Consider the following 19,106-nt stretch of genomic DNA (forward strand, 5'->3'; position numbering starts at 1 on the left):
TTCAATGAAGACATAAATGTAAAACCCAATAAATAAATAAATAATAATGTTGGCCATGCCTATGAACATTTTCTAGGAGTGCCACTATATTAAATATATAATTTTTTTCTTTTTCTGTTTTCTGTTTCATAAATTGCCTTTTTATGAAACAGAAAACCAACCAAATATATATTTTTTTATATTTATGTGTTTTTTTATTGTTGTTTAGATTTTTATATTTAGAAATATAGACAAAACCATGATCGCTTAACATGCATAGCTTCCCACTCTAGTTTTAAAGTAGTGTGACACTTTAAAAGATTGATAGGTTGTGTCCCACAGGATGATGCTGTCACCACCATGTTTTGTCTTTTGTTTTTTACACCATAACTGTCTTGCTTTTCTTTGCAATCAGTAATATTTACAGACATTTTCTTTCCTGTCAACAAGGGAAAAGTGCAGTGTCCCTCCCTCACCACAGAAACGGGGGCAACAAAAAGAGGAAAATTCTGTTTATTCCATCTCATTATAATGATTTTAAACTGTAGCTACAATATGATGGTAAATTTTATTGGTTTGTAAGTTTTAGAAACTTGAAAAACTTGATGCAGATAGTGTTTCCAAACCTAAGCTGCAGTTTAATAAGCAGTGATGGGTGGATTTGCAGGAATCAACATTCAAACTTGTGCTCATGTTTGGTAAAAAAGGGTAGAGCACTTGATGAGGGGGTGTGAAAACAAAATCTCTTACTGGCTGCTGCTCTCTGTTATGAATAACGACTGAGCTAATGTTCTACTTGCTGACCTATTCTCGTCGACTCGCTCACTTCCTCACTAAAAGTGTCTCTGCTTTTGCATCTGGATTGAAGCCTTTCGGAAAATAGGCAGGAAAGTTCATGCCTGGTACTTTGGGCTTGCGTTTGTCTTGGCACAGGCAAAAACTGTTGTTTTTTCTGCTGTGCCATATTAACAGGGCATAGAATGAAGTGTCATTGATAAAATAAATACTTTAAAAAAAGACAGAGGAGGTTGAAAATCCTTTTTAGGGCATGCCTGGGACAGAAATGGGTCTCTCAAGCCATCCAGCTGGTCTGCAGCAACAATCCTAGTTTGTATGTTTCTGTTGATGTGTTCAAATTTTTATAAAACTCACTTAAAATCTTGGGTTTCTACATGTATTCATTCTTATATCATTAAGATGAATCTGTTATATTTTCCTCCTTTTCTTTTCTTCACACACTGTTTTGCAGCAAAGTTGAACTTTACATGATTGTTTACCTTTTCTAAATTAAGAAGATAAGCAACTGAGTGGCAGGCCAAGTAGAAGGCCGTTCCTGGCAGAACGGTTCAAAGCTGTGCCTCAGGTTTTAAATATCATAATGCACATCAGCTTTATGCGACACAAGTTGACAAAGTTGCACAAGTTAATTAAAATGTGTTCAAAAATTATCTTTGACCTAAATGCTCTATTTACATTTTTACGTAGGAAGTTATGATACAATTTTACTTTTTTTATACCACTGGTCAGTTTTAACATGTCTAAAGGAAAGATTAATATAGATTATAGACGCACCTGGGTTTTCTGTTTCGCTTCCCTTTGAGTTTTGATGTAGTAAATGGAAATTTTTACCAATTTAGTTTTATTTGTTCAGTTTTACTTTTCTAAAGAATGTTAAAAATAAAAGTGATGGAAGTCACTTGGTAGAGACAGCAGTTGTCACAGTATTGATTTTATTAAACAGTTAATATTAAACATCTGTTTAAACATTAAACAGTTTGTTATACACTAACATAATATTATGTGACTATCTTATATTAGCTCTACATTACTGTAAAACTGATGTATTTCACAGCAGTCAGGGTATTTGGGGAACATCTTCTTTCTTATGTTTCTTTAAGATTATGAAAGCTTCATTGTTTACACTGAGAATAAAAAAAGTGCTGTAGCCGCAGGCTGCCCTTCCTGCTCCTCTTTGTACCCTGCTGACTTTGTTTTGGCTGGCAGAACAGTTCGAAACTTGAACTATTCCCCAGCTTATCTCCCGTAATTGAACAATAGGCCCCTATTGCAACCACTACATTTGTTTTATTAATCCGTCTCAGTCTGCAGAAGTTGTTTCTGTTGCCTTCATTTTAGCGTTATTTGCATGTATGCGATCCTATAAGCAGTGACCGTTTTGATAATTGAAGTATAAATCTCATTAAATCTTCCATATTCATCTTTTTTTCCCCCAGCTCTTCAAGGATTGTCAAGCATGTGAAGATCTTGTCGTTCTGGACAATCCATGCACAAGCAGTGAGGAACTGGACCGGTTGGTAACCGTGAAGGACATGAAAACAGGGACATCCAAAGTAAAATAAGAAAAAAAGAAAGACCTGAACTCTATGTGTGTGATATATCTCCTACCACAACTCAAACTGAACACACACCGTGCTGCCGTGAAACCCTCGGCACCGTTAAGACACGCTGTTCCTCTTGTCATGTGGGTACATTACAGAAACAGGCCCATATTACCCTCACTGGTATCAGCTTCTTTTACATCGCCATGGACCGGAACAAACGCAACTCTATTGCTGGGTTCCCAACATGGCCGGAACGCCTCCAGGAGGACAAGGATGGGACCGGAGGTGTAGGAAACTGTGAGATGGGCCCGCCCTCACAGGTCAGTTCTTACACCTTCTGGTACTTAATGAATGTAGTGGGCACTGTTGAGCCTGATTTGTGATATAAAGGCCAGTTTCCATTCACAAAAGTTAAATCTGTAGAGTAGGGGAGTCAAAATCATTTTCATTTTGGGTCATATCAAGATTATGAATGTTCCCAAAGTGCTGGTTGTGTTGATAAAACTCATTAACAAGCTGTTAAAATAATAATAATATCTTAAAATTAAATAACACTGAACATATTTTCATATTGATGATTATTTCACACATTCTCTGCTAAATTAGAAAATATTTGCATGGAATTTTGCAGGATTTGAGCTTATGTATGACGATAAATATTCATTTCTTTACTAGCCATGTTGATCATGGACTATAACTTGAGATCCAGTAAGGCTGAGGCAGCAGTGGAGTAGAGATACTACCACTGGTTTCCATGGTTACCCACCATTGTCTTGCTGTTTTAACATTAGCTAGCGTGTTGACGGCGTTCTACAACTATTTGCCACACCATGATAAAACAAATTATGCTACCAAGTTGACATTAGCGAATGGGAGACGCCTTAATGAGTCAAACATTTTTCATGTTGAGTTAATAAATGACGAGAAAACCATGGAAACGCATGAGAAAATAAACATGTAGCTGCGGCCATCAAGGCAGGTAGCAAACTAAGCCATCAGAAATCAAAAGTTCAGGAGGCTGAACGGGAGGTTTTAAAAATTAAACCTCTGACAGCGGCGCCGGGCGAAGAGAGGTGATCTGGCCCTGAGTTGTAAATAATTTTATTAGCCTAATTGAAAATAGTTTAGTTAATATTACAGGCGACATGCACGGTACAGTGGGTGCTGACACAGTGTGACGTCAATTGATAATCCCTCTATATTGAATAGAAAAAAAGAGAAATGCAATTATTGTGTATGAATTCTGTGAGGTTGTGTGTAACTGCACTTCGGAGGCTGAAATTGGATCAATATTTAATATATTCAATATTAAAGGTTCCCACCCTGAGCCTTCATGTGGCGTTTTACCCTCTACGCAACGACTCTTAATTACTTGGAGCAAGCATGAAATAAAAATTATTTGAAGCTCTCTTACTGTTTTATGTGATAATAACATACAGTTTCACAAAATGGATGCCAAGATATAAGTATATTTTTTTTGTTTAGTCCTTTTAATGAGATTTTTGAAGTGGGCAGACTGCTTTTCTCCATGGAAAGGACTCAGTTTGCATAATCTTACTCAAGAGAGAGCGTTTTATTGCTCTTCTTGTAAAGGTTGGATGAAAACCTAAAAATGGAACCAGATTGGTTCTTTAATTTTGTAATAAAAGCAAATAATAGGGCTGTACTGTATTAGAAAGCCATTCAGTGGCTATATTATTGGTAAAATTTACAGCAGTGATATAAAATCCACATTTTCTTACGCCTTGTTTTTAAATATATCTTTTTTTTAACTGTGCTTCCAGCACTCTGAACTTCAGCCTCTTGTTCAGTCCTTTCTCCTCTCCTGGAAGTCTCCATTCAACAGGCCGAATTTCTTAAACCCACAACAATTTTCATGCATTGGCAAACAATTGAATTTTACATATTAGAAAGGGCAGGCACATGTGTTGGTTACAAGATTACATTATAATTTGTTATTGAATTAAGTAGATTCAAACATTGGATGCATGCATATGTGTAAAAATGCACTGCCTAACAGAGCATATAATGAGGTAAATACATGAACACATTCGCTTTAAGAAATCAGTCCAGCTGTCATTGCAATCCTAACTTGTAAAAAAACAAAAATGCATTAAAAGTGACATTTGTTGGCCCACACAATATTTCCTTTTCGATTGAATGCAATTAAGTAATTACTGACCCTGCAAGTAATTCACCACCATTTATGAGTCTTTATTTTTATCAAAGAGTCAAGTAGGTTTTTTGGTTCAAGATTTTCCTTTATTTAATTGGACCTAGGTCAAAAGAGACTCTTTGAATTGTAAAGGTTGTTATTGATGAAAAGATCCCTTAGTGATTTGTGCTTTTGACAGCGAACATCCAAAACGAACAATTAGTGATTCCAATCCATTGGTTAAACAATTTATTTATGTATTTTTGCAGATTTTGATCTGCAAAAACACAAAAATGTGCTTTAGAATATAAATACTGCACCTCAGTGGGGGAACTGAAGTGTACCAGCAGTAAATGTAAAGATAAAATATGAAGAAAATGATAACAAGAGACTGTACAGTATCGGTTATATTGAAAACGCCCTTCTAACTTCCTCCATCTTTTGACATTTATTTTCAAGTTTTTGAGCTCATCATGAAGCAAGAGTCTGTAAATAACCAGGAAAGTTTGGAATTTGGAGCATGAATATTATGTCACTTTTTTCACCCGTTTGTTCTTGTTTCGTCCAGGTGGGCAGGGTGTGTCCGTCCTCCTACAGAGCCCTCATCAGTGCCTTCTCCTGCCTGACACGCCTTGATGACTTCACCTGCGAGTGGATTGGCTCTGGGTTTTTCTCTGATGTTTTCAAGGTGGGTGGAGAACGGAAATTACCTCCCTGTTTATCCTCTCTGAAGTTTTTTTTATGCTGAACCTTTAGATCCTTTGGATTTTCTTCTCATGTCCTCTCATTTTTGATTTCACACATCATCACCCAATTTGGAAAATTACAGAAGTGATAATAGGCTTTTCATGACTTTTCTATGTCTCATTGGGTTAAGGTTAGAATATCATATGAGTAAAAAGTTGTGAGCAATTACTGTTTTTAAATTGATGCAGATGTTGAACTGAAGGTATTTTTTTAATTTGGTTTGACTCTGTCACCTTAGCGAGTTGAAAACTTTGTGTTATCTTCAGTATCTTTGACGTTTTGAGGTCAAGTTAAACATCACTTAAATCCCCCTTTCCCTCCGGGCGTGTCACTGGAGGTCACAAGCACTTTCACAACTAAAAATTTGACTTTGTTTTACAAACTGTCATCTATCACAGTACTTACCACTTGCTGAATTATTGGAAGCCTGTCTGAGTGAAAATTTATAAGAACGATTTTGGTTTAGATAAACAAAGTGTAATGGCTGCTAGTCTTTAGAATAAAGCAGAGTTGCACAAAATTGCACATAATTTTGATTTTGCATCATTCTCTGATGTAAATAATTTTTTTTTTACATTTTCTAAAGATTGTTTTCCACACATTTATTGCCCTCCACAATATTTGCTATCCTTGGTAAAGATGACATAAATATATAAAAATAAATTCTACTTTTGCTGCTGTAGCAAAATCTCACTCTGGAACATTTTTCAAAAATCCAACCTTTTGATTTGAGAGAAATTCTGAAATAATTGTTTTGAACAAAATCATCATTGGCATCTGGACACAGAGGCCCATTTCACTTGTTTTCTCTTCAAAATGCGAAAGACAGTAACACACGCCATTAAAGTAAGGCAACTGTGTTCAAAAGTCAGGTAAGGTCTCCTCTTGAACAACAGCTAGTTTACATGTTTATATTTAGAGCAGTTGTTTAAGACATGGGTGTCAATGATCACGAATGTCTTTCAGCAGAATATATTGATAAAATAATAAATTTACAAACTGGTAAAATATTGATAAATGTCTGCATTTGATGATCTCTTCTTAAAATTAAATAATATTGAACATCTTTTCACATTAATATAAAAACCACCAGCACACAACTGTTATCATGATTTATTTTTGTGTCCCACTAAAGTCTAGATGGCTACAAAAAAACACTTATGGCGTGCCAGATTTGGCCCCCGGGCCTTGAGTTTGACACACGTATTTTCAGGTCTACAATACAAACTACAATGATTGTAAACGGCATAATGGAGAAGCATTGTTGTGATGACGTGCTGATTGGGGGAGTGTTGGAAAGAGTAGGAGATTCTTAAAGAGACAGAGGCCCAATTTAAATTGCAAAATCAAATTTGTTTTTAGTTATGTTTGATGTGTAAATCATTTTAAAAACAACTGAAGGTAACATACCTGCTTCATTGTGCTGTAAAATGGCACTATGTGCTTGGAAAGTACAATATACCCCCTTTAGTGTTGGATTCCCCCTTTCTGACTCTAATAAAAGTAAAACATGGGTTTAAAAAAACACCTCCAGATTTTTATTAAAACCAATTCTGAGAAATTTAATAGGACCAGATGTCATTGTGGCTGGGTTTTACTCTCATTCTTAGTGTGAGACATTTATGACCTAACATTTCGCCTTCCTCTCTTTGTCAGGTGAAACACCCTCATGATCCACTAAATATAGGTACCACCTCAGTCTAGTGGGAAATTCCTGTGACTAATGGTCTTATTACTGCAAAAAAAAAGAATCTGCATACTGACAAGAAAGCAAATGGGAATGAAGATGAACACATTGTGCTGTCGAAATGCTTGGACTCAAAGGAGGGAGATATGTATGGAAAAATGGGGCAAATAATGAGGATGAAGGCTTGAGCTAAAAGAGAAGCGGAAACAAAAGAGAAAAACCTCTGATGTTAGTGAACTGAGGTGAGGGAGACGAAAAAGGGGGGTTTAGATGAGGTTTTAGGTGTCCGGCAAGTACAAAGGAAGGCATAGATGGAGATGAAGAGGAGTTTGTGTGGAAGAGGTCGGTCGGATCTTGGATTCAGCAGGGTGGAAAAAATTAGAGGAGAGGGTTTGGAGGGAATGGACAAAGGGGTTAAGTTTTCCACTTGAAAGGAGAGCCGACAGAGGTGGGGGGAGACTTCAGAGGAAGATGGGAAAGAAAGATATTACTACTCCTGCTACTACTACTGCAGGGAATGATTAGGATTGGGCATCATGGTTTGTTTGAAGCCACAGAGCGGAGAAGAAGAGGAGAATCAGGAACACATGGAAACGGGGAGGAGGGGGATGTGAAGAGCGAGAAACGGGGGGTCGGAGGAGGATAGACAGATATGGGGGAGAAGGCCTTCAGGGCCATCTGTTGTTTCTGCTGCCCTGTGGTGGAGACTGTCGCCTCTTATAGCCAAGCCCCCTCCTTTGAACTTGAACAGAGAGATTTTTGTCTGTGGATGAGACCCAGAAAGAAGGAGAGAGAGAGAGAGAGCGGGGGGGAGCGGGTACAGGAATCTCTGATTATGTGAATCCATGATCCTATTACGATGGCGTACTAGTAAATCTCCACCAAAAAATCTTTCTTTGAAAAAAAGGTGGGAATTTCTGTATTTGAACAGTTGAAAATTTGGTAGAAAAATATAGAAACATTTTGGAATTAATCTTGAAAATTTTTGTTTCAAAAGTTTAACATTTTCAACTTTCAAAACTTTCAAAAATTTCTAAAAGTCAGAAATTTGCTAGAAAATACTCAGAAATGTTGATATTAATCTAATTTTCTAAATTAAAACATTGAAATTTCTGAATTTCAAAAGTAAATTTTTTAGCCCTTTAAAAATTTATTAAATTTATTATTAAAAACTCTAATAATATTAATATCAAATTTCTTTGTCTTTTTTCTTTTAATCTCAAATTTTGAATTTTTTTCTAGCAGTTTTTTGACCTTCCGGTCTCAGAGATGCCTTTGTTCTTTCTACCAAATTTTGTGAGGTGGATCTCATACTCATAATTTTTTTTTTCTAGCAAATGTTTGACTCTTCAGACCCAGAAATGTTCTTGTTTGTTTTTTCTTTACTTCTCCTTTTTCTGTCTATCGTCAGTAGCCCTAATGCGCTGTCATATCCTGTAACTAATGGTAGTAAACCTTTGCCGTTCTTTCAAACTGCACGTTTATATTTTTCCTAACTTCTGTCATTGAAACAAATGCAGTTCATTTTAGCTTTGTGTAGCTGTCAGTTCTGCTTTCTGTTGTAAATGATGCCACCTATTCATTGTGTTACTGTACCTGTGTTTGAGGAAGACATTAAAATAGATAGAATATGTCATTATTCTGACTTGTAGGCCAATTCATTTTGTACAAACAAATACACGTCATAGATATCATGTAACTGTTTGCATTTATTTTTGATATTGTTAAATAATTTCCTGCTCTTAAACCTTCTGTCTGAAGTAGATAGAGGTGTTGGCGCAGTCGTGTCAGATTAGTTTCATCTCGATCTATAAATGTTTCTGCTTCCAGGAAATGAGTTAGCAAATGTAGGTAGATGAGTGTGTCTGTCCACAGAAGCACAGTCACGTTGTGAGCGCCTCTCAGTGGTTTTGTAGGTTGATATTTCCTATTTGCCTACATGCATCATCAGTTAATTTAAATGTACAGCATTTTTTGTGGTGGTATGATCTATTTTTACCTCACTGTTTCAAAGATTGTGAAGAAATGGGCTTTTTTGACATTTTTTGACTAGTTCAAAGGACATCCTTCTTGTTCATGCCGTTTTGTAACATTTGAAATGTGGTTAATGTAACATTTCCGAGTAGTGGCTGTGCATTTAAGAGCAAACCTGAAAGGCTTTAAAATTGACATGGTGCTGCAATCAACATCTTTCTGCGGTGACCTCCACCCAAGTCCAGTCAGCCATAGATAAATGAATGCTGATGCTACCGCAATCTAAAAACTGAGATGCTCCCAGTGCACAACAGCACTAAATTGATTGTAGGGCTCTGAAAATGACACATGCACTCTGTTATCATGGATGGTCAGCAGTGACTAACCTCATTTCGCTTGTTTGTGTCGCCTTCTTTATCTGCTTCCTCTGGCATCTCGCTGCATGTGCTAAATATGTGCTTAGCAAGTTTTACTCACAGAAGAGTTTTTAACATGCTGCCAAGGTCTTTTCTGCAACCATCATTAGTTTAAACTAAAACATAAGAGCAGTGAACTGTGGCAGCAGCACAGCATTGGAAGATTTCTGAATTTAAAGACTTTAGGACACATGTATAGCATTAGCGGAAAAGTTAGCTGGCATTTGAGCATTAGCTTTCCTGTCTGGAAATCACACTTAAAAACTAGCATAGCCAAGGTTGTATGTTAACTAAGGCTTAAAAAAAACTAATTTGAAGCAGTTTTTACTGTAATCGAGTTTATTTGTAGAGCACATTTCAGCAACAAGGCAGTTCAAATTGTTTTACATGATGAAAACATAACACAATAAACAAAAAGTTATACGGATTGTATGTGTTCCTGTAAAATAAATAAATGTTAAATCGACTGAATTTATATAGCAGCCACTCGTATTGACCACATAACCATATTCACGCAGTTTCAGTAACAAACGCACACCGATGTGCAAATCGCTATGCAAGTCGGGTTTAAAGCTGGAGGGTCTTAGCGCTGTCAATCATCCTCACGTACGTGCTGCTACCACCCTCTCCCTTGCTCTTTGTTGAGCTGCAGCTAGTTCCCCTCAGTGGAGCCTGTTGTGAACGCTAAAGCTAGCTGGTGTTGCGCTGGTGTTGGATAAACATTTTTCCTTTAACGCTAATATACGCTTGCTTCATATTGAATACATGCTGTTTGACTTCTCAATTGAATGCAAGGTTCCCAGTCGTGTCGGAGCCAAACATATCATTACTCCTCCGTCACCATGCTTGACAGTTGGTTTCAAAAGTTTGTTCTGTATATGCTTTTCTCTAAATATGGTGATGCACATTATGGCCAAGCACCTCCATTTGTTCCCTTCTCTCTTTAGAACATTGTTCCAAATGTTTTAGCTATTTCTTTGGGTTCTTCATATTTGTTCTGACTTTTTCTCATTATACCATTATGAAGTTTGACATTTAACAGGCACATAGAGACTGGGAACTCTTTGTTTTTATGGGATGTTTTTAGCACTGCATGCTGCAGTCTTTGTGAGAAATTGCTGGGGAGATTGCCAGTTGTCCTTAATGTTTTATGCTTGTGAATAATGTTTCACACCATGGACTTTAGATTGCTTATAGATGACCTTTTAACTCTTCCCAGATTGAAGGCTTGCAACAATTGGTTCTCTGAGTTGAGTTTGGCATTGTGTTAAACTGATTTTTGCTGTTTAGTTAAATAATTCTGTTATATCTGTTTTGTTCTACTGAGAGCAGATTTTAGCACCTAAAAATCTGTCTTTTGGTGCATAAAACCCTTTTTACCATTACTTTGGCTAAAATTTATGCAATATAATAATCTGTTTTGACATGTTTGCCTGTCTTTGAGCATTAAATGAAGCCGTTCTGTCTTTCAGGTACGTCATCGTGCTTCAGACCAGGTCATGGCTCTGAAGATGAACAAACTCAGCAGCAACAGGGCGAACATGCTGAGAGAAGTCCAGCTCATGAATCGACTCTGCCATCCAAACATACTGAGGTAATCAACAATCTGACTACAGAGGCTACTGATCCCTATTAATGCTGCTTTTAACCAAAGCTAAGAAAGTAATGTGATTATTTTCCACTTCGTTGAGCTTGTTAATGCATTATGTCGCAACAGCAGCTGACTTTTAAAGTGTAATTTAACCACAATGTAAAAACTTGAATGTTTTTTGGAATTTAACAAACCGTGTTCTTGGTTATAATTTCGCTCCATATAAATAATGACTCAAAACATTTCCACCAGCCTGTTTTGTCATCACTATAGTCTCTCTGTAGCTCATGACCCCCTGTGGGGATGAACAGTTTTCCATTGGGGGAACTAGAAAACGTATCAAATGTGGAGACAGTTTGTTTTAGAGTTGCACCAGAAGCCTGGAGACAAAAAGCAGGAATTACATTTTTATGTCATTACAGACGAGGAAAAGCCTTTAAACAATTATGTCAGCATTTTATTGAATCTAAGAATTGATTGCTTGAGGAAATTGACAAGTGTTTTTACGTAATATGGCTTCCATGTTATTGAATTTCAGATCAAAACCTCAAAGGGAAAATAATGCTGCTGAGCCAAAAAGCTTGCGGGGTTGTGTGTTCCTAACACAGTTCTGATGTGTTTGGAGATGTAGTTCTGTTGGAAAACCCAAACTTTCAAACATTTGACCTAAACTGACTCCTTCAAACAAAAGAAAAATTCATTAGGATTAGGCCTGTCACAATAACAAATGTTCCTGGAAAATAAATTGCCCTGGAAATTATTGCGATAAACGATAATATTGCCATTTTGAAACAATTTTCAACTACTATAATGATAATTATGTAATAATGCCAGTTTGTCCCCCTCAGAGACTAATAATTTTATATTTTGTTCACAAAACCTCACACTGGAACTGGAGGACATTTAAATATCAAAAATTAAAAAACATAAGTCAGAAACAATAAATAAAAAGGAACTAAAAGAAACACAAAACCGAAACTTCAAATGAAATCGATTATTACTTCTTTGTAAACAAAATTGCCATTAATAAAATATTAATCATCAAAATGGAAATTATTAAGCTCATCCTAATTTTTCATGCTTAATTGATTATTGCGACAGGATTAATTAGAATATTAAGGATCTGTCCAGGAGCCACTAATGTTTAATAATGTCCACAGAGGACAGAGGCTAGTTTTACATCTATGCTATTTTTAAGAAGACAAAGATTGAACACGGTGGTGACAGCATCATGCTGTGGGGCATAATGGAGGATTACCTAACCTCCGTCCAAATAGACAGCTAGATGATTGGAAATGGACACAAATTGGTGTTCCAATAATCACAAACGCAAATCAAAAGGATTTTTATGTTTAAAGCAGAAAAAAAAAAAACTTCTGGAATATCATTAATCCCATTTAAATCGAACACTTATGCTTTAAGTTCTTAAATTTGGTTGGTTTTTGAAAGGAAACCAAACATTTCTACTGAGAAGAGCTGATTGTTTTGATGTATAACTGGAAGTCTACAGTAAATATTCGTGATTTAAAAAAAATCTTTTTACCATCGTAAGGATATCAAAGTTAAATTCATTTTTAATTTATATTTAATTTGCTTGTGGTATTATAATATCCACTGATCATGCATGTACGTAAACATCTGGCCAGAACTTTGTAGAAAACAACAGAATCTTGAGTCTGAACCCAGAAGTTACTCCTGATTAAGATGCTGTAAACATCCTGCCAAGCTTTTTTTCTTGGCACCTGTTTAAATATTTTAGTTTTATAATCTACAATTATAGTGAATGTTGAATTAAACAATAGAAAAACAAAAATGATCGGAATATAGTTTTTTTTCTTGCTCTAAGCCTCTGGGTGGGAGAGTGTGTGGACGAAGCATGCACATACATGCATAAATATTCTTCTGTGTGCATTCCCTCACATGCACACATCTTGTACAAAGTGATCTTTGTTGAGCGTGCCTTGTATGTTTGTCTCTCTGTGTGAACAAACACACTGTGGAGTCATTGTTTGCTAAAAAATCCAGCAAAGACCCAGAAATGTGACCTTTTCTTTGCCTCGAGTGTTATGAAGCCCTCAAAGCAGCTCATGAACAAAGTTTGTCCATTTGTTGCACATTGTGTCTCTGGTGAGTTGAAGAACATGACCTTTGTTTTTGATTGTTCAGCCCTAACTTCAGGTTAAATAAATAGTTCTGAAGTGGCTGGTTAGATTTATTAGGTCTGGAAATTGATGGGCAAGGCAAAGGTAGAAATGGGAAGAATGTAGGTGAGGCAGATGGGCTGTTATTATCCCACTTTTAGCAGACAGTCCTACAGCAATCACCTGTTCAGTCTTGCCTGGTTTCTCAGTTTACATATTCCAGAAAAACCTTAGATTATTCTAAGCTTTTTCAAAATCTTTGTCGGTTTTTTCCAGGTTTAAGGGAGTGTGCGTCCACGAGGGCCAGCTTCACGCTTTGACAGAGGTAAGAGGAAGTAAACACAAACTGTTTCACATTACAGGGGACATATTATGCAAAATTCACATGTTGCATAAATGCTTCCATTTGGGTTTCTACAGCTTCTAGAAACATCCCAGCTGTAAAAAATTATTTTAAGAAATCCAGCTGTTTGTTTTTTTTGACAATAAATTTATATTTCTTGGTGTCTGGAAAATGAACCATTTCAAAAACCTCCAGCAGGCACTGACCTTTCACCTAGTAACCCCAGAAACTCAGTCCATTACCTAGCAACCTAAGCAGAACTCCAGGATTTTTTTTCAACTTGTTTTACTGCTGCTGGAAAAGACATGTTTTGCTGTTGACTGGGCATCCAGAAACCACTTTCTCCATTCTTGTTGGTTGTGCAGGAGGCCCCACTTCTGCTAGTCAAATATGTATGGCTGTAAAATTACACATCTGTTCGCAGCCATATTTATGTGTGCTTCATCTCATGCGGGTTTAAAGTGACAACTAAAATGGCTCAAAATAGGCAGAACTGAACACACTAAAATCTCATTATATAAGAATGATGTTTTGTATCACCCATAGACTTGTCCTAGTCTTGTCCTAGGACAAGTCTATGTCCTAGGACAAGACTAGGACATAGTCTTGTCCTAGAACACACTAAAATCTCATTATATAAGAATGATGTTTTGTATCACCCATAGACTTGTCCTAGTCTTGTCCTAGGAAGCATTAAAGGTCACCTTTAAAGCTCCAGAACAAAGTAATGATACCTTTGATCAAAATGTCCCAGCTAATGAAAGGCAAACTACTTCTGCAGTCATGTTCCATCTCTTGTTGTGGAGTTCATGTCCCAGCTATTATTAGGTGAACATCGTGTCACCCAAGAGCACAAAAGCCTGTAATTGTGGAAAACCAAAAGAACCAAATGCCCTCCAGTTTACCTAACGTTTCAGTTGTTTCTGTCTGAGAAAGGTTCTTAGAAAGTTTTAAAGCTCTCAGCTGCAAAATTTAATAAAAGCATTGCTTTATCAATCAAGAAATGGATAAATGCATGTACATGCATTATTCCCATTCATAAAATTTGAATTTATTTACAGTAAATGTAAACATTTAGCCTCATAATGTAAAGGCAATTGGTACAAAATGTGCATGTTTGTTTTTATCTGAAACACATGAAGGTGTGAAAAATTTAAATTTGTAATTTTCAGAATAAATGATCCGTCCCGTTGTACTGAACTTATGTTCCTTTTTACTTACATTGTTAGTTTAAATGCTTCAACATTTTTTGCCAAATGAAATTAGACAAAATAATTTTTTATATATATATATATATATATTTACATGATCAATAAAAGAATTAAATTATAAAACTGAAAGCAGACCCTGCTTTTAGATTCTCTTGCATGGCTTGAGAACTCCTTTTGGCTTTCTTCTTGCCACTCTTACATAAAAATGTGTGATGTAAACGACTAAATGTTGATGTCAGGATATTTCCCCACCTGAGCTATAACTTACTGCAGCTCCTCCAGAGTTACCATGTTGGCTGCTTCTCAGTTTGAAGATGTTTTTAGAGAATTCAGACCTGAGGAGTGTCTATATGATTTTTATGTTCTTGCTTGAGGTGTTTACCACATTTCCTGTCTTCAAGCAGTGGATTTCACAGTCTGTCCTTATTTAACGATTAGTAGCAGATGAAGAATCTATAGAGGAAGTGCTTTCCTAATACAAATTTAACTTGAATGTTGGGCTGTTGTGGGTGTTGCTTTTTATATGTTTTTACAAGTCTTTTAAACTTCTGTTAATATACAACCATGAATATTCTTGTAAAAATGGACACGCTTTCAAACTTCTTTGCTGCTTTTCCTGTTGGGCCTTCCTTGCTCTTCTGTCTTATAAAAACAAGGAAATGTACGACTGACTGAAACAACAGACACTAATGTGGTGAGACTCCGGTATAAACCAGGTGTGATGCTCTCTTTTGCCTTCATTTGTGACCTGAACCGACTTTACGACGTCATTCCTGACCTGTCTGGCATGTTTCTCAGTCTTCGTAATTTCATTTGTTTATTAAATTTATTTAAGAGAAGCTGAAATTCAGCAGAGATTAAAGAATTAAGATTCGCTGAATTTTATCTAGGGATATAAAAGTGAAGAGTAAAAAAATGCATGCTGCATTTTAATGTTTTTTTTAATATAAAACAACACATTTAATTAGAATATTATTGAAAAGTCTATTTATTTTAAGAACTTTGTCTCCAAGTAAAGCACAAAATATAGATTAATTACACACAGATGTATGTTTATAGCTTTTATTTCTGATTTTTCCATGTGTAGATAATGAAAACACGACGTAAAATGGAATATTACATTAAGCTAAGAAGAAAATAAAACAGAAATGTAAGCTTAATAAAAAGTATGTTAATGCCTGCTTAAAGTTTGTTGTAAGAGGGGCAGAAAATCATAATGCCTTTTAATCTTTTATCGCTCTTTTTTTGAGCAATTTGTGTAAAATTGCATGTCAGTTGTTACGGCTATTTGGATTATTATTATTTTTCTGTTTTTACTTTGTTTTTAAATAAACACATTTTCGAAATATACTTTTAATCCGACAAATGAGACTCATAATGCATATTCACATTTTTGGATTACGTCTGTATATGCTGCTATATGTTTGGTCAGATAAAACTCCAACAAAACACATTAAAACTTGTGTTGTAATGTGACAGAATGTGTAAGACACGGTATGTTGGATGTAACAGTAAATAGCTGTAAGCTAATATTACATCACACTGTCTCTCAGATGAAGGCGTCGTTTATAGAAGGTGCTCCCAGACTCACACATATGTTCTCTATTACTTCTGTGCTGCAGTTTGAAAGTGTTTATTGTAGCCGTGGGAGAGGAAGACACCAGCTTTCTGCAGCTGTGTACCATAACACCAAGTCTTAGAGTTTGCACACATGCAAACACACAGGCACACGGTAGTTGTGATGTAAATAAGCCCATTGTGAGGCACACGTCTGATTATGCCTGCTCAGACACCGTGGTAGGTCCTGTTTTCCTTCTGCAGGGTAAACAGATCCTGTCGTCTCATGTCGGTCACAGGCTCCTGGCGGTTTTTTTTGTTTTGTTTGTTTTTTGTTACCTGGCCCCTCTGTGACTCTCCATGCAGAGGAAAATTGGAATAAAGTTACAGGATTGCCCCAAGGTTACCTTGAGAAACTCATTAACTTTGATACAAGCGGATGAAAACCACATCCTGGAAAAAAACTTGGAATAGTGAGGAGGCTTCATGCAGTGAAGGTAAACCTTTAACCTAATACCAGCCAAAGTCTATGTTGCAATAAAGACTGAATGACTTTTAATGCTACATCCTCTCTTAAAAGTCTTATGTTTCACAATTTCCACCAGCTGGCTCCAGAATTGCTTCAGAATGCAAATATTTAGCATCACAAGATGATTTGACATTTAGACATGATTATCTGCAAGGGGCAAACTGACCTGATGGACGATGACTTGCTCTGATTATGCTGACTTTCAGTTAAATGCATCCGGCTCCTGCAGTCATATTCAGGGCTAATGGTGAGTCATGACCTCTGATGGGATTATGGCGATTTAAGCTGATCTGAAAGCAAACAAGGATTCTTTGTTTGAGTCTTTCCAGGGTTTACAGTCCGAATCCCAGACAGTCCATCACAGTAACTTCCATAACATTTTTGACCTGACATATGTTTTGTATTGCCTCATTTCTCTTCTTTGTACATCATGATGGAGAGGTTCCTATAGGGCTCAAACCCAAACCGAGCTGACTGCGTTGTATCAGCAACTCTAAAGCAGATTTTAGGAAAAAATATACAACTTTATTTCCAATTTTATTTGAGCTGGTTGAGATTGTACTGCTGGTATTCTTCTAATTTGTGTTGTTTAGGTGGTCATAAAGGAAAAATAAGTTGGAAAGGTTTCAATTTAAGTCCCCCTTTATCAATTAATGTTGATCTCTGTTCAGTTTTCAGGACAAATACGATTATCACTTGTAGGTCCAATCAGTTTGCACTGTTATTTACTGTGCAAACTGTTTTATAAGACAAAAGGAAAATTTGGTTGGAAACTGATCATTTACCCAATTCTCTCACCGTCTGACATGGAAAAATGACGTGTTTCTGTTTTTAGACCAGATCAACAAAATTTTTACCGTTTCTGAAGTTGTTTTTATACCCGATAGACTCGGTTCGATTGAGGGCCAAAATAGCAACATTTGTTACATTTTCAGCTGCTGCGGTTCGCTTTCACACTGCACTGTCAAACCAACCAAACTCTTTGAAAACATGCTCAAGTCCTCACCTGTGGCGGCGCTGCATCAAGACCACTGAAGGAAATGACACAAAAACCTCTGAAGAAGACTTGAGCTCACAAAATATAAACAAAATAGAGTGGTGTCAGATTTTAGCGGTTGGAAGATTTCTTTTTTTTTATTATCTTTGGTTAAAAAAAAAACAAAACGACACAAGTCATTTCTCCCGTTGGCGCTAGATTGTCACGTTTGTTTTGGTTCTGTATATCTCCGAGGCAGACGATTTGTCTCAAGGAAGTTTAGTAATTGAGATCTTTGACTCTTTCGATAAACCATTCCAGCTCTAGTTTTCACTCTGCTTGGCGTTCACATATCCATTCAAACTGCGCCAGAGCTCACATTAACCGAGCTGAGACTGAGATAAATGGTTTCATGAGAAACAAATACGTTGACATGTTCAGGCAGCATCTCAGTCTGTCCGCAAAGTTGTTGAGTTTGGGCACAAATGGGTCTTCTTAACAGACAATGACCCTAAGATTACTGCCAACTTAGTCAAAAAGTGCCTTAAGGGGAACAAAGTCAGTGTTTGGATCACAAAGGCCTGTTACTAGCCTCATAGAAAATCTGTGTGGTTTGACCCAAGTCGTTTGGGTAAGCTTCTGAATTTGAAGAAAGCAATAAACAATTCTGACCTCCTGAAATAAAAGAAGGAACATTTAGTCGAATTTAATGTTCAGCAGTGAGAAAAAATGACCCAGAGTGTATAAATATCTGGTCTAAACTGTGAATCTAGATTCAGCTGAAAGAATTTAGTAGAAAAATACAATTGAATGTCTTCTCAAGAATCAGTGAAAGCAACACGGAGCCGACGGTTGAGACCTCCTTCCAGCACCACCCTTTGCTGCCTTTGCTCTAATTCTGTGCCTGTCAGTCAGTAACCACAGCTTAACCAGACCGTCTCTCCATTTCATGCCAACTCTCTTTAGTTAACTGCTGCTGCTCATGATATGTGACATGGGATTAGGGTGTTTGCATGCCAGCAGGAAGGTCAGGCGAGTTCCTGAGGATCAAAGCTGACAAAGCGACAAACCCAAAACCCAATGGAGTCAAGTGGGTTTCTTTGGTTTTCATTCTGAGTCTATATTTGGACAGACACTCCATATTCATATATGAGAAAAATACTTGTTCTGAAAAATGCATCTGCATGATATTTTTTAATTTTGATTTAGTCAATATGCAGGCCTGTTGCAATAAATCATTTAATCACTTAATAAATTAAAACAAGCTCAATCATTTTCATTTGCATGATTTATTGTTTTTCTTTCTTTCTACCAAAAGCTGGATGACAAAAGTCTTCAGTCTTGTGCATAGGTCTTTGTTTATGCCATAATTCATTTATTTGTTGTATTATTTATTTTTTATATTTAAAATCTTCTTTAGAAATTAAAGTTTCATGATCTTTGAGAATGTATCATTCC

General features: G+C 36.5%; 1 protein-coding gene across 2 annotated transcripts in view; it reads left to right on the top strand.

The window, feature by feature from the left end:
- Positions 1-19,106, top strand: part of tesk2 (testis associated actin remodelling kinase 2) — a 39,336-nt gene that overhangs the window by 4,988 nt on the left and 15,242 nt on the right. The window contains exons 2-6 of one of the 2 annotated variants that reach the window (XM_007552013.2): positions 2,214-2,365; positions 2,477-2,641; positions 5,045-5,164; positions 10,773-10,894; positions 13,309-13,357. In XM_007552013.2, the coding sequence (XP_007552075.1) occupies positions 2,525-2,641; positions 5,045-5,164; positions 10,773-10,894; positions 13,309-13,357 (408 nt within the window). In that variant the 5' untranslated portion in view covers positions 2,214-2,365; positions 2,477-2,524. Of the gene's footprint in view, positions 1-2,213; positions 2,642-5,044; positions 5,165-10,772; positions 10,895-13,308; positions 13,358-19,106 lie in introns of both variants that reach the window. The other variant, XM_007552012.2, reaches the window with a different exon arrangement.

This window comes from Poecilia formosa, unplaced genomic scaffold, assembly GCF_000485575.1.
Source record: "Poecilia formosa unplaced genomic scaffold, Poecilia_formosa-5.1.2 Scaffold45, whole genome shotgun sequence".
Lineage (NCBI taxonomy): Eukaryota > Metazoa > Chordata > Actinopteri > Cyprinodontiformes > Poeciliidae > Poecilia > Poecilia formosa.